General features: G+C 41.0%; 2 protein-coding genes across 5 annotated transcripts; one reads left to right on the top strand and one right to left on the bottom strand.

The window, feature by feature from the left end:
- Positions 1–1,519, bottom strand: Rpn9 (regulatory particle non-ATPase 9). The gene is made up of 4 exons (XM_017153378.3): positions 1,295–1,519; positions 1,126–1,239; positions 542–1,072; positions 1–481 (listed from the first exon to the last, which is right to left on the bottom strand). Exons 1-4 carry the CDS (start codon positions 1,402–1,404, stop codon positions 88–90), a joined length of 1,149 nt encoding a protein of 382 aa, XP_017008867.1. The 5' UTR covers positions 1,405–1,519; the 3' UTR covers positions 1–87.
- Positions 1,520–2,515: 996 nt separating this feature from the next.
- Hmgcr (HMG coenzyme A reductase) lies at positions 2,516–24,730 on the top strand. 4 transcript variants are annotated; one of them, XM_017153247.3, is made up of 6 exons: positions 2,516–3,111; positions 19,079–19,538; positions 19,848–19,935; positions 20,676–21,251; positions 21,685–23,307; positions 24,308–24,730. In XM_017153247.3, exons 2-6 carry the CDS (start codon positions 19,127–19,129, stop codon positions 24,378–24,380), a joined length of 2,772 nt encoding a protein of 923 aa, XP_017008736.2. In that variant the 5' UTR covers positions 2,516–3,111; positions 19,079–19,126; the 3' UTR covers positions 24,381–24,730. The 4 variants fall into 4 exon arrangements, with proteins under 4 accessions (XP_017008736.2, XP_070072302.1, XP_070072303.1 ...); XM_070216201.1 differs by lacking the exon at positions 2,516–3,111 and adding an exon at positions 18,353–18,698; XM_070216202.1 differs by lacking the exon at positions 2,516–3,111 and adding an exon at positions 18,353–18,694.
- Positions 24,731–25,037: the final 307 nt, after the last annotated feature.

Below are 25,037 nucleotides of genomic sequence, written 5' to 3' on the forward strand. Positions count from 1 at the left end.
TACAATTTTTTGGGTTTTAATTAAATACAAAAGCATTTGCGCAAATGGAAATTAGCGGGGGACCATCAAGATCAAGCGAAACTTAAACTAATTGGTGAGAATTTCGGCGGCACGATTCTCCATCAGCTTCTCCATATTCGTGATGGCGCCCATCCAGGTGTCCAGAGTGCTGGCCATGCCTACGATCTGGTTGCGGTTGAGGACGCGTGGCTGCACCCACGACATGTTCACCACTCCGGCCACCTGGTCAATCTCACCGCGCACGAGATCCAAGGCCAGAGCCTTCATGATGAGCAGCTCCACTTCCTTGGCGGGCAGTTTGGTCTCTTGGGCGATGTCGGTGAAGGAGATGGCGCGCTCGATGGCGGTGCGCTTGAAGGTCATCTCCATGAGGCAGAGCAGGGAGATCTTCTGGCGCAGCTTGACCTCCTGGGCGGCCAGGTCGGGGATCTTGGACCAGATTTTCTTCATGTCGTTGAATCTTTAAAAGAAAGGGGATTTGTTATATGCGATAGATGGAAGATAGATTGGCTCCACCCACTTGTTAATGTCGCCCGTGTTGAAGGCTTTGAGCAGCTCCATTAACCACTCATTTTCCGTGCCCTTCAGGGACTCCAGGATGGGATGCGCCAGCAGTTCGCCTATATTGTAGACACCGTCGCCCAGAAGGGCGGCCAGACCCAGAAAGAAGGCCTGCTGGGCCCACTGGTCGCGGGGATAGTCGTCCAGGGAGCAACCGAGGAACTGCAGGCCGCATCGGTAGTAGTCGCTGTGTTTGCCCACCCGGCGATAATACTGGGAGGCCAGCATGTAGTACTTGCCGTGGACGGGGGTCACGTTGCCCGCCTCCTCCAGGACATCGCGCAGCTCCTCGATGATCTTCTTGGTGGCATTCAGATCGTTGAGGTTGCTGAGATACAGATTGCCCTGCATAACCTGCAGATACCAAACGGCCTCGTCGCAGATCTTCACCTTGTCCTTCATCTTCTCCAGGAAGTCGATGGCCTCCTTCTTGTCGCCTATGTTGTCCACCACCACCTCGAGGATCTGGATGAGCCCGTAGGGATTGATTCTGCAAGGAAAAGACTTTAGATTTTGCCGAGTCATCCGGGAAAGTCGACTCACTTGGTCTCGAAGGTGGACAGGAAGTTCTGGTAGAGCTGCAGCAGCGCCGTTTCGTCCTGCAGCGACTCGTGGCGCACGAAGGCCACCAGTTTGATGGTCAGCTCGTTCCAGAGTCTGTAAAATAGGTGAATTAATCAAGGGAAATGGATTTTTTGCCCGCAAATCTCACTTCTCATTGTAGAGCTCCTCGATCAGCGTCCACTCGGCCGCGAGATCTTTGTTTGTGGTCTTCTTCTGGGCCGCCAGGTAAGCGGTGACATTCGCCTGTGGGTTGGACATCGCAACTGCGTTCGAATCTGCGCTCAGTGCCGAGTAATTCCAAATTTAATGTTTAATGTATTCCCAAACTACAAAAATTGCAAATCACAATCGCCGACGCAGCTGTCAAGTTGACAGCCCGGTTGTGTGACCGTTGGGTTGTATTTTTTCTGGTATTTTCGGTATTTTTGCCAGCTATCCGTTACAAAGTATTTCAGTTCAAAATTAGTTGGGTTGATTTAAAAAGTTTTGAAATAATAATTATGCGGCCAGTTTTACGATTTAGAAAAATGAAATTAAGGACAACTCACTTTATAAAGTATTCTGTAAATTATACGATACAAAAGTGAAAAATGGCGATATTTGTTAAAATATTTGGAGAAAAAACTTTTCATACACATTGCCTGTGATATTTACCCAATGTGATATAAACCTAATTTTTTAACCCTATTTCAAAGTTATAACCATTATAAAATATATTAATAAATTGGGAAAACTTTAAATTAACATGAAAAACTTTACAATTTGTACAAAACGTAAATAAACAAATAAAAGGGGGATTCCCTAAACTGTTGAATTGCTGAATTGTTGAATTTTGGTCAGCTGTTAATCAGCTGTTCCATACAAAGTCAACTTTCAGAAATTTCAGCAATTCATCAGCCTCGGGGCTGCTGAAAATTTTGTTGAATTGCTGAAAAGCCAGAGTTGTCACCTTTTTTAAAAAGTCGTGGCAACTCTGTAACATTTTAGTATCACCAGTACGCATTATTTATTTTAAAATCAACTTAGGAAGAATGTTTGTGGTTATTTTTAACCTGGTAACAATTTTAGGCAGTAATTAGCAATAATAAATCAAATCTGACATGTTTTAAGTTCCGTGAAACTTTTCAACAAATAACAGCTGTTTGAAAATTCAACAGGAACCATTTTGGGTCGTTCCCTTAATTGCTGAAATTTTTTGTTGAATTTTCAACAATTCAGCAATTCAACAGTTTAGGGAATCCCCCTAAAATAAACAAGTTAACGTTAAATAAATTAAAAATCACAGCCATATGCACCAGTGTTTCCACACCCATTTTCCCCCCATAGATTTTTCAGGAACCCATAGCTGGTCACTTCGCCGTCTGGGCACACTCATCGAAACAGCTGTTCAGCCCAGCGAAGTTGTGTACGCGGAAGAAAGAGGCTTTCAATTGGTTTTGGAGCCCGCAGCGAAATAGTTTATAATTCCGGACGCCAGGATTCCACTTGGCAGAGACTCGTCGCGCAGCCAACTAGCCAGTTGCCCCGATCCGCGAGAACATCGATACGAAACCGGGCCACAACACCACTGCCAATAAACCAAATACAACAACTCGAGTGTGCGCCCTGCAGCAAAAACAACAACAACAAACAGCAAAAAGCAGAGAGTTTCCGTGTGTTTTTTCGCATTTAACAATTTGTTAGCCAAATAAAGTAGAAATCGGAACTCGCTAACGAAAGTGCCGCAATTAGTGGTTATATAAATGTAAACCAAACAACGCGCCGTGCAAGAAACTATGTGGATTTGTTCGCAGAAAGTGGACAACTCGAGAAGAACTAGTTAATGCCCACGACCTCTCCAACTGGAACTCGAAATCCAGCATTATAGAGATCCTCATTAGCATTTCTTTTGTGGATTAAGACGCGCGTGTCGACCATTTGTCACCCAGTCACCAAGCGACAGCCGATCCCTCGTCGAAAAGCAAGGTTAGTTTCTGGGTTCTATTTTCGACAACCCCACCTTATCGCCCCTGACTTTCACGGAGCATCCCCCTCTGATTGGCCCTCCCATTGGATTCGATCGTATACCATCTTGAATATACAATCTATTGCATAGGGATCGCAATCAACGCACCCACTACTCGTATATTTGGTTAGTCGCCAGTTATGCAATTGGGTCTCCGTCTCCCCAATCTTATCAATTCACTGGCACCACGTCGCCGCCGTCTATTAAAAGTTCTTGGCCTGCAGTGGGAACACACATGTTGGACAACTTTCTCTTTGAAAAGCAAAAGCCACTTGAGCCCAGGAGTTTTGGGGGTGAAGAAAAGAAAATAAGATCACTTTCGAGTTGATAAAAAGTGGGTAAATAGTTGGAATGCGGAAATGGTTGTGATATAATAGGAAATTTTAAAGAATTTATTTGATTTAAACCGAAGTTGTTATTTTTACATCATACTAAAAATAAATATAATTTGAACTACTAATTCAATAATATTCCTTTTGATAATGAATTACATACCGCTGACATATTGTGCTGAAGGACCTTCCTCCTAAAAAAAAAACCACTTGAGACCAATCCGCAGGAGTTTTCTGGAACATCCTGTTGCGCTGTCAACGATTTTCTCATTTCCTGACGCGTCTGCGTTTTGGTAGAAAGAAAGTACCACTACTTTCTCGATGGCAGTTGATTTCCTTGGCCTGTTTCCCAGTTTACCAATTTACCAAAATCGAAATGGGCGACATCTGGCAGCGACAGAAACGCAGATACACAGCTATAAGATACAGATATATATGTATAAAAACCGGCTGAAGGCGTGTATTACGGTTATGTGAAGAGCGGCAATTTCAAAAATTCAAAACAAATTCCGAAAAAACGCTGTCGGATGACGACTTCATCTCCGTCGTTCATCTCCGTCGTCTCAGTCGACAGACAGCATCTGGCTATTAAAAGCAAAAGTGAAAAATGCCACACAGTCCCCGCCGATGCAGTGGCCACAAAAAACCAAAAAAAAAAAAGGAGAAATAACAAAAACATAAACCATAAAACCGCTGCAACAACAAGTGAAGCAGCTTTGTCAAGTGCATTGCCGCTTCCTTATTTTTGTTGTATTTTTTTTTTAGTTTTTTTTGTATCCCGCGCCCGCCGCTTGTTATGTGGCCAGCCGAGTAGAAATATTATTCAATTACAAGCCAATCCAGTTGCCCGGGGCGCCAAGAGTTGCGAAAGAGCCCAAGTCGAGTTGGTTTCTTGTATATTCATATTCGATTTTTGTGCCAAGCCAAAGTCGCCCCAGCAGACAGCCGAGATCGAAATTATAGCAATCGAATGCACGCTGCAGTCTCGTCTTGTCTTTCAATGGGGCTCATTCATTGATTTTGGAACAGATATGTGGGTTTTTATTGATATGCTTTATTGATCTTTTCACTTAATCCCCGGGCTGATACCGAAATCTCTTACATCCGGTTTTCTGATATTTAGTAGTATTTAGTCTCATTCATAAATTCACAAATGTCAAAAGAATTTACAAAAAAATTAAACTGAGTAACAAATATAATATTTTCTAAGAATATTATATGTATCTTATCGTTTTCAGTTATTTATTAATTTTTTAAACAATTATAAAAAATATTTAATGGGAAAATTAAAATTTACCCTCCTAAGCACTACTATTATTTTGACCGCCACTGTAGCTTCATTGATACAAATTCGACTTGGGATTCCATTGGCGGCGATTTCATAACTTTTGCTCTCACCGCTGCGCGCCTTTGGCTTTGCCCAACTTCGATTTGGTTTTTAAACAAATTTATTTTCATTTAACGCTGGGCGCGCTTCTTCTTTGGCTTTATGGCCAGGCGTTTTACTCTCTCGGGTTTCTTTTCTTTTTTATTTTGTGGTATGAATGTATGTAAACCAATGTAGTTTGGGCAGCAGCAGCAGCAACAATAGGCGGGCAGCGACGGACCGAAAAAAAGTGGTTTCAATGTTGGTAACTTTCTCCGCCACCTGCAAAAGCGCGCGACTTGCACGCGTTTTAAACCGCACGCATGCGCAGTTCGCTCGGGTTGGGTATTGTGGTATATCTCCCTCCTGTTCCCTCCTTCTCCTACGTCTCTATCCCCCCACCTGGCTCTTCGCGTTGGCAACAGAAATTGGTCATGTGCCGCCGCCTTCGTACGTGAGTCTGTCCGCCCGTCCAAAGATTGCGCGATTAGCTAAACGCGCGCCAAGTCGCATGCAAAACGCGTGCGCGATTTTCAGCCTGCAATTTCATCATCATCATCATCATCGTGGCAAGCATAATTGTTGTTATTTCTGGCAAATTGCGATGCCAAATAACTAAGCGATGAGTAAACTCGGAGAAATAATTTTCTAATGTTTTTTAATAAAAGGGTTTTTATCAGGGTAAACTTTTTAAAAACATACAAAAAAAAAAACATTAAACAATTCTGCTTTCTAAATCTATTGCAACAAAGTAAAATTTGCAGCATATTAAAAAAAACGATTTATCAAATTACAAAGCACATCAAATATTAATCATCATCAATATGAACAAACAGAATCTTTCTTGTTTATAGAGGTTGTTAAAAAGTAACCATTAATTACTAACAAATTACAGCAGTTTAACATATCATTTAATGACCAACACATGTAGCAATCTAATTTCCATTGAAGTTATCACATTTTCCCCAAGTGTAATCTTTGGGCCTTTGAGGTATTTCACATCTCCACCCCCTTTGATTTCTGGAATTGAGAGCATGACTTTGGAAATCGTCGTTGTTTTTTTTTCGATCACCTTCAAGCGCTATTGCAAAGCCATCGCCATCCACATTGCATTGATGGCGATGGCTACACATTTCCGCCGCTTTAGGCCAACTTCCAGCGAAGGCCAGATGCGAACCCTTTGTTGCGGCTGGTCGTAACGAAAAAATGGGGCTATAAAATCGATGTTCAATCGGCTCGAATTAGTCCGGGGGCCCCGGGCTTTGCTGTGGACTCACTTTGAAATGCAAATATCTCCGGCTCAAGCACAAACGCAAATGCAAACAAAGCCGACGACCGCATGCAAATACAAACAAGCCAGCATCTCACCGAGCAGCACGCACTTCTGGCATAAACATATCAAAGTTTATGTTTATTGGGCCCGCATTAGAGCCCAAAAAAGCAAACAAACTGGGCGAAGATGTTGCAGCAACCCGGGCTAATGAAAACTGAGGCACCAGCAGCTTTTGGCTTTCGGTTAACAAACCAATTAAATCGACAAAGGCTCAAAGTTTTGATAGGACTGGAACTTTTAAAGAACAAAGTATTGATCCATTACCACATGCATCGATTGCACCAAATTGGCTTTAGGCTATCTTAAATAGATCTTGCTTACGGCATTTAATAATTGTCCATTAATTATAGAGATTTCATCATAACGAAACTCAACCCAAGTTTATGGTTATTGGCTAAAAAGAGGAAGACGAAGACGAAACCCAGCTGAGTTTTGCATAACTCTTCGATCAAACTGACAGGGGCCACAACTTTTCTTTTTATTTCTGGATTTCTGTAGTGCCACTGTTGTTGTTGTAAATTGAGGTCGCCAAAGAAGAAAAACCTGTCAACATTTTCATGTTCAGGGTTCAGGAGTGCCAGCAAGTAAACCGTTGCAACTGCCACTGTGTTTCGAGTCAGTCTTCCAGCTGCAATTGAAGTTGAGGCTTCGGTTTTTTGGTTTTTCGCCTTTTTTATTTTGGCCCCTCAACTCGTTTGAACGGGCACGTAAAACTGGACGAAGCAAGCAATTGGCACTCCGAAATCGTAGTTGACCGCCTTGAATGCTGATGACTCTTAATGGCAACGAGTACCAGACGACGCAATATTACCAATACCCCCCGGAATCGTCCAATCGGATCCGATCCAATCCGTTCGAAACAAAGCGAAACTAAAGAAAAATGCGTTGCCTTTGCGTATTTTGGTTTATGGCATAATCAAGTTACCAACCGGCCAAGTTCGGGGCGGATGCAATTGCAGCTCCCGCTGCCAAGTTGTCTATGTCACATGCTGTTTGCCTTATGCTTATGCGGCTACTGCACTGCCACAAATAATTTGGCTAGAGGTGACTCTAAAAAGAGTTAAAATGTGCCTTTTATGATATAAAATTAGAGGTAATACAATTTTTTATTTATTTTTTTGAATTGAAACAGGTTTTATAACTAAGAAATATGGTTATTTCCGATAAAGAAACAGTTCTTTATCTAAAACCATTCGATAAAAATAGAAAACGGAATCCGCCTTAAAAAAAACATATTTCTTTCTTTTTAGAAACCATTTATTATTAAAGAGAATTCAAATATGTTAAATTCATTTGTATTGAAAGGATTTTTTTAACTAAAAAATATGTTTATTTCCGATAAAGAAAAAGTTTTTTTAAACAAACCCATTCGATTAAAATAGAGAACAGAACCCCCCTTTAAAGAAACATATTTCAAACTTTTAGAGACCATTTATTATTAACCATAAATGTAATTCAAATTTGTTAAATACATTTGTATTAAAACGGTTTTTATAACTAAGAACTATGATTAATACCGATAAATAAACAGTTCTTTAACCGAAACCATTCGATAAGAATAGAAAACAGAACCCGCCTTAAAAAAAACACATTTCATTCTTTTTAGCAACCATTTATTATTAACCATCTGTGGTGTTGAAACTATAATGGTATTATGATATTTATTACCTTTTTAAATTAATAATCTTTTTAAATATTAATTTCTTGCTGTGTTTAGCTTATAGCTTAGGCTGCAAGATGTTTCTGCCGCTGTTGTTTGTGTCGTGATTTTTATTGTCGCCACCCATGGCTAGGCACGTTGTTTACTTACGCCGGTCAAACAAACTTTAAGCAACGACGTTGCAAGCGGACCAAATATTTGAGCAATGCAGAAGCTATGCTGTGGGGCACACAGGGAACCCCCTGGCCCGTCTAATAAAACGCCCATAATTACATTAACCGAAGCGACTTATTCTATGCTCGCCTCTTGTTTGTCAAACCCTCGGCTCTGAGGCAACTACAACGAAAGACTACGAATGAATGGCCTTTTACCAAAAGGTCTGGCAAATATTGCACAAACGCAGCCGCAGTCTTCGAAGTGTTTAATCTACACTCGCCGTTTGTTTGTTGATTGTTAGTTGTTAGTTGTCGGTTGGTTGTTCCCCCGCTTCGTTCTGTTGGTGGGAAGACATTTGATGACCCTCGCACTGGGTATATAATCAAACTTCAAAGTCAGGCCATTATTGGCGAGGTCTTTCCAGCCAGCAGCGCGAGCAGGAAAATATTTGTGCAATTTATAACATTCTTTTCGTGTGCCTTGATTTAATTAATTCCTCCTCATAATGCGCCACATTTGCCGTGGATATTGAAAGGTGGGGGAACGTCGGATATTCCGCAGATAAGGTTGTAAAAACAAACATGTTTGCAAGTACACATGCGGCTGCCTGTGAGTTGTGAGTGTGCTGGCTATTAATCAGATTATAAATGGTTTATCGGGGAAAAGACAGGACTTATATATTAATGATGTGTGCTTAGCGAAAATTAAACAAGATTGGGTCTCTTATTTCTGCTTCTGTTTTATCTTCCCTTTACAAATCCGACATTTTGTATTAGTTCCCTTTGGTTGTCTTCTTATCTCGACCTCAATCGAATAGCTTTCCTGTAATCCGATTTTCTTAACATGTTAATATAGGGCATTTATTTGCTTAATAGGTTCATTATTTGATATATTAGAAATAGGATAGGTTCCTAATTTAAAACGTTTATTTTTTTCTAAATATAATATAGTATATTTACGGAATCTTAAAATATTTTTGTTTTACAGCATTTTTCGCTTGATACGTGCCACCGAAAATATTAATGAATGGATATTTTTCAGGCAATTAGATGAATCGTAAATAAAATTCAAATAACAAGAGATTGTTTTTCTAAGAGGTAATACATAACACAAATCACGAATCAATAAAGTATTACACATTTCGATTTCCATTAACCTTACTTATTTATTCCTCAAAACCAATATTCTCACACTTTCCCTGACAAGATGATTCGCACTTTAGTGATCTATTTGCTGTATATCTCAACATCAATGTCAGTTCAGTGGAAATGATCTCAATTTATAGAAATGAATCACTTTGGGAAACTTTTGATTGCAAATGTTTTCGCATTAATCTAATTGATTTCGTCAGGGAAAATTCTGCAAAATTAAGTAAGGTAATCATGAATTGATAATAAACTAAGCAAATTCGTGATAAGATCGAGAACTCCTCGAGCTGCCCGCATGGAAGGAACACACACACACACTCAGAGCACCGAACCAACTCAAATCAATTTCTGTTTAAGCCAGAAAAGGGCACCAGAAGGCGGGAAATGAAGGGGAAATGAGTGGGAGGATGTAGACTCCCTCCCTTTCCTTTTTTTTTGCCCCTATCTCAGCATGTAATCCATGAAGCCGTGTAATATGACTGTGATTGGAAATTGAAATTGCATCCGGCAAACATCAGAGAACCGGCGGAGCGGCGATAAAAATGCCTTTTCCCCTTTCCGAGGGCCGAATTAAAATTCAAATTTGCAACAAGCTGCCAGAGTGCCAGAAAGCAGAGGCAGCCAACCAAAGTTGGCCACTTTACGAGCGCTTATGTTGCAGATGACAGGCGGCAACAAGCAAGATAACCATGATGATAATACCGATTCCGATTCAGATTGCCATTCGGATAGGGCCTAATGCTAATGATGATGTGTGTGCAGCCCATCCGCGACATAATGATGTGGGTGCCGCTGTGCCGTGATTAGAATTGCCATGTTTTTCAGCTGCCTGTTGGCTTTGGCCAAATGGCAAACCGAGCATGAAGGCAGCTTTACTTAGCGTGATTGCGAATCGCAGTCTCAGACGGACAACAACTGAAACTGGGGATGCGACGCATTGGCAAATAAAAAACAAACAAACAAACTAAACCTTGGCCAAAACATCGCCTATGGCGGCGCATTTCAATTATGGTTTATTTAATAATAGCTTGGATTGCTTAATTTGTTAACAAAGGTTTATATTTTCGACTCGCAGGCGCAGTCATGTTAATGGGCAATTAACCGGATCGCGACTACGACTACGGCGGCGGGCTTCGCCAATTAGCTGGCTGCCAGCGCTGAAATACTTAACAATATTTATAATATATGCAACCGATTTAACGCAATGTAATGCCAAGTAGTAATGCTAATGCCAGCACGTGCCGACACCGAAAATGTCGATTAGCCAAGCGCAAGATGCTGGCACGCAGATGAGATACAGATACTCGAAACAAGGCTATCTAAGATTTCCAGGAATAAAGAATTAACATAAATTGCATATGAAATTGATTCCCGTTCGGTTGAATGCGAACAGCGAACAGAGTTCCCAGAACAGAACATCAGTATTCAGGGTTGGGAAGCGAAGGGTGTAAAAAACAATTTCAGCCTAAGGACGAATTCAATTAAGCTGGGGAATTGCATTAATTAAAATTCAATAACTTTAGTAATTATGAGCAGATCTATTTCTTGTGGAGAACTTTGATAAGGTCGTTTCTAAGACCTTTGAAATTTTATAAATATTCAATAACAACATTTATTTAAGACTAGCAGAGTGTGTAGCCCGCAGCTTCGCCTGCGGAAATTAAAATTGAAAATTAAGCATTGCTTTATCTTTGGTACTTATTTTAAATTTTTTTTGTGCGTGTGTGTGTACATAGCAGAGCAAATCATTGTTTGTTTTTGTTTTATACAAATCCAAAGTTTGTCGATAAATCAACATTTGAAAACTAATAAATAGTTTGCTTATCGGGCTTTTGCATTTTAAACAAGAGAGAACGCTATAGTCGGGTTGGTGTCCCGACTATCTAATACCCGTCACTCAGCTAAAGGGAGTGCGAACGCTGTGTCGTGTTGGTGTCCCGACTAATAATCGTAACTCAGCTAAAGGGAGTGCGAGGGAGATAGATATATGTTGACAATTTATAAAGCGTATAACTTTTTAATGAATGGTCCGATTTGAAAAATGTCTTCTACATTTCGATAGGTATAAATATACACAACAAAATTGCATTTATACTTCTCGGAAATCTTTAAAGGTGTGGGCGCCAGACACATTTTAAAATCGTTAGTGGGCGATTGTGGGCGTTAGAGGGGGCGTGGCGCTCGGCTAAAATAAACTTGCGCTGCGTAGGAAGCCAAAGAATATGTGTGGGAAATCTCAACCTTCTAGCTTTTGTAGTTTCTGAGATCTCAGCGTTCATACAGACGGACAGACGGACAGACGGACATGGCTAGATCGACTCGGCTAGTTACCCTGATCAAGAATATATATACTTTATGGGGTCGGAAACGCTTCCTTCTAGCTGTTACATACTTTTGCACGAATCTAGTATACCCTTTTACTCTACGAGTAACGGGTATAAAAACAAAAGCAATTATAAGGAAAATTTCGACTGTAAAATTCAGCTTAATGGAATTTCTGTAAGGTATACCGATATTTTAAAATTTAACGTTTACTTAAGATTTGCGATATAATCGATTTTTGGCTGTGGTATTTTCATTTTCCCCTTGCGCGGTCACACTTAAATTGCGACAGCAGGACATACATATGTACATACATACATGCGCCAGCAGAACATACATACAAACATATGGGGACGCGTGACGTCACATCAGGTTATCCAAATTCGAAAATATTGGGGACTTGGTTAAAATTTATTGAAATGCAAGGCAGAGGGAGAGGGAGGGAGACGGAATCATTTGTTGACAATTTGTATGAAAATGCAGAGAGAGATAGCAATATGCAGGCAGCATTACGGAGACACTTGAATTCGATAATAGGTCGACTTTTTGCTTAGTTTCTCTGTTTAAAAGATAGCTAGAGCTTTGGTAAAACCATCAAATAAATCGTTAAGGTTTAAGGAAAAACTTTACCGAAGGAATTTTCGATATTCAGTTTAGAAGTACCATTTTTCGACGTTTGAAGAGATTTTTGGCAAAATTGTAATTTTAGAAGGGCTGTTAAAAAATAGTAAAAAGCCTTAAATCTAAGCGGTCAAATTTTTTAAACATGTATAATGTTTTAAAGTATTTTTTTGCGAAAACACGGATTCGATTGGTTAAACGGTTTAGCGTCCAGAATTTTTGAAAGGAGCATTTACGTTTTTTCCAATTGGAAGCGATTGGGGCCACTTGGGGAGCCCCAATAAATCTTAGCAAATCAGTTTAAAGTTATAAGAATGTAATAAAAGTGCATTTTAATATTGTAAATCAATGGATTTGGCTGTGCGTTGTTTCCTAGTTTTCTTAGTGATAGCTTTATATATAGAGATATGCTATCATAATTGTACCTTTAAGCTGATAAGAGAGATTATCTCTGCAGATTGTGATTATCTAATAAAAATAATATGATACCATTAAGAAAATATTCTCTATAATAAAGAATCTCTAAAATAGAATTTTCTACTCTATTTACATAGCTTATAACTTATAGGGAAATTAATGAATTTACTACGAGAGTTTCTCCGCAAAATTCTATCAAGCTTTTTATTGAGATTTCTAAACTCTGTGAAGCCAACCCCAAGCCCCCGTTTTCTTCCTCTTTCAAACCAATGACGGCTATAAAACCCCGAAAAAAAAACTTTCTATTTCATTGCGAATGGTTCCGGTTTTTCCCTCAAAGCGTTTTTGGTTTTTTGGTAGCTCTTCGGTCGGTTAACGGCGTTGTGGTCAACGCGAATCGATGGACCAACCTATAAGTGGGTCAATGTCAAGCGCTGGCCAAGTGGATGAGGTGATGATATCGCGATGCTGGAGCACCTGATTAACATAAGCTATTGACACATGTCAGTCTCAGCGTCGTAAAAGCCGAAATACCGATGGGGAGAGATGTTTTTTAATGTTTGGTCTTGGCGTCTTTAACTTTGATTCGGGGGTACCTACTTTTAATTTAAAATCCAACAGTTTGTAAAAGTTTTTTGCTTGCCTCAAAAAAACAAAAACCAGAGAACAGGCTGAACAAAATCTTTTGATGTGCAAAGTCTGTGGGTTTTACTTTGTTTAACTTTACCGTTGTTTCGCTCGAAAAACACAACTGTTTTTTGGACTTCTTTTGGAATTTTTTTTGGCCCGCCTCGCATGCATACAAATTAGCAGCATTCGCATTTTTGGTAGAAAGTAAAACTGTTTTTTCTTCTCATCGCCGTTTGAGTGTGTCGTTTTATTAATTTATTTATTTGTGCCTCACGCGACAACTTTTACTTTTTGTTTGGCAACTTGTAAATTACACAAAACTGCTGCAAAGCGAGAAAAAGCTTCGAAAATTGTTTCAGATTTATTTCTTTTCTCTTTTTTTCCCCCCGAAATTGAATTGAATGTAAAATGCTTTCGCCCTCTTATCGTCTAATGTCTGCATTAATCTACATGGCAAGTGTTTGTGATTGCTTTGGACTTGATTTGGCTTTTAGTAAATGTCTGGGGGCGGTTGTTCCATCGATTGGCCATAGCTGATAAGAATTTGGCATGAAAGAGCCATCAACAGCAAATAAAATGGCCAAAATAACAACGTCAATATCAAAGTGCGATCTATGTAATAATGTATCTATTTTAATATTGGCTTTGACCTTGTTTCCTATCTAATCGACGACCCGAATGGGGACACTTTCGGCAGCCACTGGCCCATCAATCCCGTTTAACCCCTTTTCGTGTGCGTCGCCAGTGCAGATCTACTTTATTTGCGCCTTATCAATCTTACAACATCAGCCGGCTGCCGGCAACTGGTGGTAATAAGTTGCCCCCAATCCCACGCCACTTGCAATTGCCTTAGCAAACGCAAATAGTTTTGGCCCTAGCTGGATGACTCACTATCTTCGCCAACTGCCATTAGCACTGCCATCAAGTTTTGGATCGCAAAAGAAGTAGATCAAGTGGCCACATGACTCACGCTCTTAATGGCACTCCGGCCAACGATTTGTGGAGAAAGGAGGCGGAAAACAAGTTGCAAGATTGAAGATTTCCAGACACGACGGCTACGCAGAAAAGATACATCCATCCGGTTCCTGAGGCAATCAATTCTAGACTCTTTACAGTGAGAACTGGCTGGGTAAACTTGCTTCACAGTCTTGGTCTTAATTGTATGACTTCTCTATATCAGAAATCATTTTAAATTAATTTGACTTTGGCATAGATTCCGGGAAAATAATATAAAAAATTATTTAAATGCGACAAATCATAGATTTCAGGGAATGATATAGAAATGTGATAAATTTGTCAGTTAAACTGATAAAAAATATTCTTCGAATTTATATCTGGTTTTAAAAACGGAATGTTTAATTTAATTTAGTAGACAGGTTTCAGGATTTACATCTCAAGTGTCTTTTAAATCCAAAATGTCATAACGTTTTATTCCAAAAAAGCTATAAAAATGACTGATATGTATTCTGTTCCTCGTTTGGTTATAAAAAATAATTATTTTCAAGGCACATTTCTGCTGTTATATAAGTGAAAGCAAATAACTTAATCCATAAAATGCCGTCGAAGCTCCTAAATATTAATTGGATAAATTAATGCATGACCACGCGGAGAGTTCCTCCACTTTTCCGCCCCCGTCCCCAAAAAGGTAGGGGATGTGGAACCTGCCTGCCAATGTGTAATTTTCCGCCTTGCTTCCTCATTTGTTATCATATTTATTATCATACATCATATTGTCCCTGTTGGTTTCGGACTTCACTTGAAATTATATTCGGTATACATACGTCAGGTGGCAAATTTGCAGAATTTTCTTTGTTTTTGGGCAGATTTTAATTGCCCGATTGCTTTAACACAAATAATAAACAAACTGTGGCAATTTATTATACAATAGAACACTCTGGAGGAAAAGCACATAAACAAATGCGACTGACGCCCGATTAAAATGCCATGGTGAGGTACTAGATTTTTGGGGCAGCTCACCGATATACACACGGCATTGTCGAAATTGAATTGGTATAAATCAAAGTCCAAACTTCTGCTCATGTCGAACAAATCAAAACCCCCAAATAACAACAAATAACAACAAACAATCATAAATCAGAGGCGTTAATTGCAATAATTTGCATGGGGCCCCCCTTTCAAGGCGCGATGGTCGAAAATAATTTAAAGAAAATCGAATTGGGCAGCGGAAATATAATTCAAATTCCAGACTGAAAAATGTGAGTTCACCTTAGAACAATTCTGAATTACTGTACTTTCTTCAAAGTGTTTTTCTCACTTTTAGGGAAAGTCTTAGGCACAAGAGAAATCAGTTGATTAACTTAATTCGATCAGGGCTTTCTTGTGCTTTAGCTTTTAGCATCGTTGCGCTAAATTCTGGTGTGTTAATTACCAGAAAATTTGTGCAAAAACAATGCCAAATTATATGGAAAATTTCCGTGGCCATAAATAAACAAGCTGTTTGCCAAAGATTCCGGGAAAACCCATTCAACACCCGCTCCCCAAAAAGAGAGACCAAGCCAGATAATGACGCATCCGCGATCTCCCGACTTTTCTGATTTCTGGGTAGCCCGACAATTGGACGCACACCCATTGGGCATATTAATTGGGATTGGCGGAGTGGCTGCCAGTTCAATTGGGGAAATGCAAATGCTGCACGCGTCGCTCGATATTTTCGCAGAATTTTCGGTTTTATTAGGTCCCCGAGCAATAAATGGCTCTCGGGTTTTACCCCGAATTCTTCTTGGGTCTCCCTGAAGAATTACTGTCGAGGGTAATGCCTTTTGAAATGCTTATTATAAGTTATTACCTCTTTTAACAGTTTGACAGTTTTGGGAGACAATTGGGGAGAATTATGTTCTTGTAGAACTCATAAATTATAAGTTAGTAGAATCCATTTCAGAAATATAATATTCCCATATTAAAATTAGAAATAATTATAAGTATTATGCTTATACTCCACTTAAAATGACTAATCTAAAAAATAATATTTTGTAAAGCAAAATTATTTTTTTCTTGACTATATGACATCATATGATTTTCTCTGATTATACCAGATCAGAAGTGAAATTATGTCATCCAGCATTTTGGGAAGATTTGTATTATCTTGGTATGACTTTCTGGGAACCATTGTGGCTTTATTTTCGCTGTTTTTGGTTTTACTATACTTACTTTTGCTCCATTGTTGAACCGTCTGTGTTTTACTTAGACCTACTGCTTGAGTACGTTTTCTTCCCGCATTCAAATACATGTATGTATTTATTTTTGTAGTTATTCCTCTGGCGAAATCTCTTTCCCCACGAAGATTGTGTGTTGAATGGCCATAAGGTTGAGGTCGGCCGCAACATCCGTTCGGCGAGTGCTTTCAAATGTAAACGAAAAAGTATGCAAAACAATGCAGCCGCACAGATACTTTTGCGCACACACTCTCGCCGAAGCGTTTGTTGCCAAATGAAAAGGTCTCCCGCCTCTTGGTCCCGCCCCACCGTCCTTGCCACCTACCCGCCCCAGAAAAAAAATTAAAAACAAAACGGTTTCCTTCTATTTCTCCAGATTTCGGTTGCTTTTTCCTGCTGTTCTGGGGCTAAATTTAAACATTTCGCCATTCAACAGATATTAGCGGCGCCCTCGTTAATTGTTGTTGCCCGCTACTTCTGTTGTAAAACAGCGACCGAAAATAAACATTTGAATGAAAATGAAAAATTAGTCTAATTTCTGGCTGGGCTTTGGCAATTCCAACTCTGCATCTACGTCACACTCGCTCTCTATATAAGATGGTTTCTCGGAAAGATCAGAGGTGGAGTCTGAATGGGGACTACTCACTCCCCGGCGGTTCCTGTCGTGTTTTTCACACCCATTTGATGGACCTTTGATAGCAAACAACCCCAGTGGGATAGGGGAATAACACTATATCTCTTGAGGGCTTTGTTCTAGTGCGAATTCCGTTTTGACTTCGAGTCTGCACTAATCACCAGTTCAATTGTATTCAATGAGTTTCAAAGCAGGAAATTGAAGAAAATTAGAACAGAAAAACAGGAAAACTTCTTGAAAAAACTATGCCAGAGAGGTCAAAATATTTTACAATGGTTTTCAGTCCTTCACTATAAACAGAAAGTTCTAAAAAATATGGTATTTTCTTGGGATTATTATTATGAAAGAATTTGACACTTAATATTTGATGTTTCTACATTTGGGGTTCAAACACTTTAATTTTGTTTATCTTAAACTGTCAGTATACCAAAAAAAAAAAAACTTTACTAAGCGAAATCCAAAAACGTCACACTTAGGACAATATTTGATTTGTATTTATGTCTACAATTTTTTCGCAGTAATTTTGGACCCTTCCACAGAATTGGCGCTTACTTGAAATCCCCTTGCGATTTTTGCTTAGACAAACACTCTTTATACTCCCCATCTGTACCGAACACATGTACTCGAACATGATCTTGATCTACTCCCACTCCATCTCTCAGCCCTGGCCTTTGGCCACTGGGCTACGGATACCCCTCCTCCGGTTTTCGCCATAAAACACCTACCAAAAATAACCCCAACAATTGCCGGGCATTCGCAGGCCTTCCATTTTAGCCACAGGCCAATGAGTAAAAGAAACATTAATTCTTTTTTGTTTTGAATATTGAGGGAATTGTTTATGCTTTGCACTTTTAACGATCGAGCTTTGGCCCCTTGACGTATAACTTTTGAGTCAATAAAATTCATTATTATGATCTTTCGTCTGGCTGCAGGATGCATTAAAAAGTTCAGAGGGGAATTTTTAGAGTAAAGGTTAAAACTGATGCATTTTCTAATGGGAATTTTGTAGGTAATGTTTGCAGGTCTTTAGTACAAAATAGAATTTTTTATTCCTAAGATTTAATAAGATAATAAGGGATTATGACTTTTTAAAAGTGTTTTATTATAAAAAAAAAAACCTCTTAAATTCCCTTTATTTTGGTATCCCCAATGTCTGCCTCTTGAAATCCAGTTCCCTTTGGGACACAAATTCCTGCCAGTGTACAGTGCATCCCATAAACATTTAAAAGGATGCCCATTCCCTGAGTGCTGTTGATGGTTTATGGCCCCCAAGGCTTCGGATTACACAATGCTCAGCCACTTTGATGCTGGTGCACTCGTAAATCCCCGGATTCCGACATCGCCTCTTGGCGTGCCAAAGTGGCATTTGATTTATTTAGCATATTTATTTGTTTATTTTATCAGCATCTTTCTCTTTTTACAACAAAATGGAAAACATTGTTTATGGACGCCAGATAAAAGTAGCAGAAAAAAAAGAGACTGTGCGCCGGCGCAGCGTTAAGGCGGGACTCTTTGAATATTTATGGCGCGTTGTCTAACTGGAGGACAGTACTGGTAGTAGTGGCATCAGGATAGATGGTTAGTTCGGAGCTGGCCACTTTTCATGCCGGGCACGTGGTGGGCGAGCGATCGTCCGGCCAGATTGCCCAATGGCTTAATTAAGCCGGCCGCGAACTCTGGCGGCATGCGGAACTTGGCCCGGCTTAAACTATCAATCATGGATTTGCATCGCTTGGAAGGGGCTAAAGATAGTAGGTAGGATTGAGGCGTGCCAGAGCTCAAGGACACGACGCAGCCCGTTCAAATCCGCTTAGTGTAATAACGTGTTTCTCCGTTTCCTTTTTTTTTCTTTTTTCTTTTATCGCCTGAGCCTGCGGGCCTGTGAATGTGTCAACAGTTAAATCGATATGTTTTTCCCCCTGTTGATATAGTTAAATCGCCCTGCGATTATGTAGCGCACAAAAGTTGACTGGCCTGGCCCGCATCCTGGCCTTAAATGTCCTTGGGGCGGCGCCAAAGGCAAAGAAAAAAAAAGAACATAAAAGGGTCTCGCTCCCTCGTTAATTGAGAAAACCCAGTGTGAACTGAGAAGTGTGTTATCTGACAGGCAAATACATATTTATTTTACTCCACAGCCAGCCAAGATTGGCCAGATCTGGACGGGATTCGGACGCGCCGCAGCCATGATAGGACGTTTGTTTCGCGCCCACGGCGAGTTCTGCGCCTCGCATCCATGGGAGGTCATCGTCGCCCTGCTGACCATCACGGCCTGCATGCTGACGGTGGACAAGAATAACACTTTGGATGCGAGTAGCGGTCTGGGCACGGCCACAGCCTCAGCCGCCGCCGCAGGAACGGGAGCAGGAGCAACTGGAGCAGCTGGAGCGACTATACCACCACCTTCCGTAGTGGGAGGATCGGCCACGTCCAGCCGGCACAGGCCATGCCATGGATGGAGCCAATCCTGCGATGGCCTGGAGGCCGAATACAATGCCGCCGACGTCATCCTGATGACCATAGTGCGATGCACGGCCGTTCTGTACTGCTACTACCAGTTCTGCAGCCTCCATCGCCTGGGATCCAAATATGTGCTGGGTGAGTAGAGCTACTGGTTTGGGAATTACATCACTCCGGGGCACGTGTGTTGACCAAAGTGGTTAGAACGCTGGCTTTGTTTGCCCCCCTTACTCCGTACTACTTTGATGGCCTCCCCGAAAAAAAGCTGGGAAAAACGCAAACCACACAAGACTGGAATGTTTGGCCAAGATTTTAGAGGTGGGGCAGGCAGCAGCATAGCAATGCTTAGGTAGCAACCAGAGCTCCCTGGCATTTCTCACGTGCGCTCTAAACGATTCGACCTCCGTCCACTAATGCCGCCGTCTTATGTCGCCTCCTCTCTTTCAGGCATCGCCGGCCTCTTCACGGTCTTCTCCAGCTTCATCTTCACGACGGCCATCATTAAGTTCCTGGGCAGCGACATCTCTGAACTGAAGTGAGTATAGTTAAAAGTAATATTTTTATTCGATCTGTTCTAGTTTTCACTCGGAAGTGAATTTGATTTCATGCTGGCTGATTTAAAACCGCCTATCAAATGCTTGGCGGAAAGTTTCCATGTGAATTTTCCGGAAGTTAACCGAGTAACAACGAGGGATATTTGAATCCTTGCAGTTCTTTCGGAAGTGAGTCCTGGAACAGGTCTGGGAAATTCGATTCCGTGTGAATCTTTCGGAAGTGAAAACTAGAACAGGGCCGTATGATTTATCGTTTTCAAAAATGCCTGGAAAGTTATTTTTATAAACAAGTAACCTATAAATGTTACACACAAAAAGAAGCATGTACCCGTAAAATCGATATGGCCATGTAAATACTCTTTTCGACCAGGTCAAATTGACTGACCGCATATCAAATTAAAATTGATCTTAAATAATGTAAAATCGATCTACTTTTCATATCAATTTTTTTTTGGATGTAGACTTGATATGAAATATTATATAATATCAAGTAATTATATCTTATTAAGTAATACAAAATTAGCGTGCTTTAAAACGATTAATATTCCAATCTATCTATACAAATTTTTTAAAGAGTTCTTTAAATTTTTAGAATGAAACATTTATATTTCTTTTGTTAAAAACCTAAATTATTTTTAAAGCCCATACTCTGCCAATAAAGTAGTAGTACTAAATACGCTAATTAGATACGCAATTTAACCCGCTCTTAACCAACTTTCAGGGACGCCCTTTTCTTCCTGCTGCTGGTCATCGACCTGTCCAACTCTGGCCGACTGGCGCAGCTGGCCCTTTCGGGCAGCAACCAGGCGGAGGTGACCCAGAACATTGCCCGGGGGCTGGAGCTATTGGGACCGGCCATCTCGCTGGACACGATTGTGGAGGTGCTGCTTGTGGGCGTGGGCACGCTGTCGGGTGTCCAACGCCTCGAGGTGCTCTGCATGTTCGCCGTACTCTCGGTGCTGGTCAACTACGTGGTCTTCATGACCTTCTATCCCGCCTGCCTGTCGCTGATCTTCGATCTGTCCCGCTCCGGCGTCGATATGTCGGTGGTGCGCGAGAAGGCCAAGGGTTCGCTGCTGCTCAAGTCCCTCACCGAGGAGGAGCAGAAGGCCAATCCGGTGCTGCAGCGCGTCAAGCTGATCATGACCACCGGCCTGATGGCCGTGCACATCTACAGTCGGGTGGCCTTCTCGGGCAGCGACTACGATTCCGTGGACAAGACGCTGTCGCCCACGCTCAGCCTGAATGTGAGCAACAATCGCACGGAATCGGGGGAGATCACGGATATAATTATCAAGTAGGTTTCAGGGATGTGGATCTATACAAGAGCCCTGCATGAATGGATTCAATGAATTATTTTGAATTTTTATGAATTAATTAAATTGAATGAATGAATGGCATGAATTCCGATATAATTAAAACTACAATTTCTTTTGAAAAAGAAAGGGCCATCATTTTGTGATTAAATCTGCCTGAATTTGATTAACTATGCAGTTAACATTGATTTGTTAAAAATTTTCGACTTTTTGTTCACAAAAGAAAGCACAAAAGAAATCTGACAAATTCAAAAAAATTCATTAAAATTATTCAATTATTCATTCAATTCGAAATGGATTAGAAAAACATTCAATTTAGTTCACATAGAATTGAATTAAACAAATCATTGATTTCATGGCTCTAATCTATATTAAGCATAACAAATAACTAACATTTTCCCTTTCCTTTTCCAGATGGCTCACCATGAGTGCCGATCACATAGTAATCTCAATTGTTCTCATCGCCCTGGTGGTCAAATTCATTTGCTTCGACAATCGCGATCCCCTGCCGGATCAGCTGCGTCAATCGGGTCCAGTGGCCATTGCCGCCAAGGCTTCACAAACCACGCCCATTGAGGAGGAGCAGGATGAGCAGAAGAAGCAGCTGGAGATCAGTGCAGCCCCTATTCCAGTCCGTGCTCCACTCTTCACCATTGAAGAGCAGAGTTCAGCGAATGCTTCTACTCAAACGGAGCTGCTTCCTCTGCGCCACCGACTGGTGGGTCCCATTAGGCCACCACGTCCCCTGCAGGAATGCCTGGATATCCTGAACTCCACCGAGGATGGCAGTGGACCCGCTTCCCTGAGCGACGAGGAGATCGTGGCCATTGTCCACGCAGGCGGCACTCACTGCCCGCTGTACAAAATCGAATCCGTGCTGGACGATCCGGAGAGGGGAGTGCGAATCCGCCGACAGATCATCGCCAGCCGGGCCAAGATGCCGGCGGGTCGTCTGGATGTCTTGCCTTATGAACACTTTGATTATCGACGGGTGCTCAACGCCTGCTGCGAAAATGTCCTGGGCTACGTTCCCATTCCAGTGGGCTACGCCGGTCCCCTTTTGTTGGATGGAGAGACCTACTATGTGCCCATGGCCACCACTGAGGGAGCTTTGGTGGCGTCCACGAATCGTGGCTGCAAGGCGCTCTCCGTTCGCGGAGTTCGTTCCGTCGTGGAGGATGTGGGCATGACCCGGGCGCCCTGCGTGAGATTTCCCAGCGTTGCTCGTGCCGCGGAGGCAAAGTCCTGGATTGAAAACGATGTTAACTACCAGCTGGTAAAGACGGAATTCGATTCCACATCGCGCTTTGGTCGCCTGAAGGACTGCCACATCGCCATGGATGGCCCGCAGCTGTACATTCGCTTTGTGGCCATCACCGGCGACGCCATGGGCATGAACATGGTGTCCAAGGGCGCCGAGATGGCGCTGCGCCGCATCAAGCGCCAATTTCCCGACATGCAGATCATCTCGCTGAGCGGCAACTTCTGCTGCGACAAGAAGCCGGCGGCCATCAACTGGATCAAGGGACGCGGCAAGCGGGTGGTCACCGAGTGCACCATCTCGGCGGCCACCCTGCGCTCCGTGCTGAAGACGGACGCCAAGACGCTGGTCGAGTGCAACAAACTGAAGAATATGGGCGGCAGCGCCATGGCAGGCAGCATTGGTGGTAATAACGCCCATGCCGCCAATATGGTCACCGCCGTCTTCCTGGCCACCGGGCAGGATCCCGCCCAGAACGTGACCTCGAGCAACTGCTCCACGGCCATGGAGTGCTGGGTGGAGAACAGCGAGGATCTGTACATGACCTGCACAATGCCCTCGCTGGAGGTGGGAACCGTGGGCGGCGGCACCGGGCTGCCAGGCCAGAGCGCCTGCCTGGAAATGCTCGGCGTTCGCGGGGCACACGCCACCCGGCCAGGAGACAATGCCAAGAAGCTGGCCCAGATCGTCTGCGCCACGGTCATGGCCGGCGAACTGAGCCTGATGGCGGCGCTGGTCAACAGCGATCTAGTCAAGAGTCACATGCGTCACAATCGGTAAGTGTGGGATGCTGGGTTGGGGATTTACATAAAAGGTGGGAACTTATTAAATGCTTTTTTTGTTTTTACATATTACGGTAAATTTTGTAAAACATTGCATATGCATATGTGCATAGGTATATATTTAATTTTGTATAACTTTCTTGAAAAGTTTTTTAAAATTTAAAATTCATAAATTTCAGATAGTTTACAGTTTTTGAAAAATATAAATGGAAAAGGTTTTATTCGTGAATAAATATTCCGGTAAACTTTGTAAAACATTGCATATGTTACAAAAAAATTAGGTATATTATATTTTTGATAACCTTCGTGCAGTTTTTTAAAATTATAAATTCATAAATTTCAGATAAATTACAGTTTTTGTAAAATATAAATGGAAATGGTCTTATTCGTTTTTACATATTACTGTAAATTTTGTAAAACATTTCAAAAGTTTAAAAATAATAGGCATATTTGATTTTTTTGAACTTTCTTGAAATGTTTTTTAAAATTATAAGTTCATAAATTTTAAAAAATATAAATGGAAAAGGTTTAATTCGTTTATACATATTTCGGCATATTTTGTAAAACATTGAATGTGTTTTTTTATAACTCTCTTGAAAAGTTTTTTAAAACTATAAATTCATAAATTTTACATAGTTTACAGTTTTTAGAAAATATAAATGGAAAAAGTTTTATTTGTTTATTGCATACGTTTAAAAAAAAATAGGTATATATTTAATTTTGTATAACTTTCTTGAAAAGTTTTTTAAAATTATAAATTCATAAAATTCAGATAGTTTACAGTTTTTGTAAAATAAAAATGATAAAGGTTTAAAATTATAAATTACATTCATAAATTTCAGATAGTTGTCTAGTTTTTAGTAAAAAGATTTTTAGAAAATTACAATTTGCTTAATAGATATGGAATAAAGACATTTCTGCTAAAGACTAGCTTTACTACTCAAATACACATAATGGAAATAATAATAATAATATGCTCTCCGTTTCATTGCAGCTCCTCCATTGCCGTGAGCAGCGCCAACAATCCCCTCAACGTGACCGTGTCCAGCTGCAGCACCATCAGCTAAGATTTGGCGCTGCAGGGGCGCCGACTTCTACCCTTTTGTACATAGAGTCTCTTACCGGGCAGGCCAGGCGTTGCAACTCATTTCTTTAGGTGTTACCTTGTAGTTGAATGTTTCACAAATTGCTTGATGATAAATAACCTGATTGGCCTGGCCAAGGAACCGAACAGCAGCAGCGTCCTCCGCATCGGCGACTCCTTCCAAGCCAATGCTGTGAGCGCGGGATGGGATGATGATGATCCACATCCACTGATGCTGCTACTTCCACTTAGATTGTACGTTTCGTCATAACGCTATTTTTTTCTACCATTATAACTGAATACTGAACGAAGATCCGCTGGAAGTGCAAGCGCTGAACTTGTAAAAAGTATTTCCTAAGCGAAAAGTAGTACATAGGGTTTTGTATAGTGACTAAATTAAAACGTTTAATTAGAGCGAGTACGATCGGTATCGATATCTTAATTTCTGATTTCGTTTTTAACAAAAAAATATATAAACACAAGAAGCGTAATGGATAAATGTCTTTTGTAGACGCTGCTCACGGGTTTACAAATCAGCACTTCATTTATTTTACTTTTAATAATAATAATTATTAATAAATTATTATAATTAATTTATAATAATTCACGGCGCGTTTTATTAATTAGTGGTTGGGTTGTT

The sequence above is a fragment of the Drosophila takahashii genome, chromosome 3R, assembly GCF_030179915.1.
Source record: "Drosophila takahashii strain IR98-3 E-12201 chromosome 3R, DtakHiC1v2, whole genome shotgun sequence".
Taxonomy (NCBI): Eukaryota; Metazoa; Arthropoda; class Insecta; order Diptera; family Drosophilidae; genus Drosophila; species Drosophila takahashii.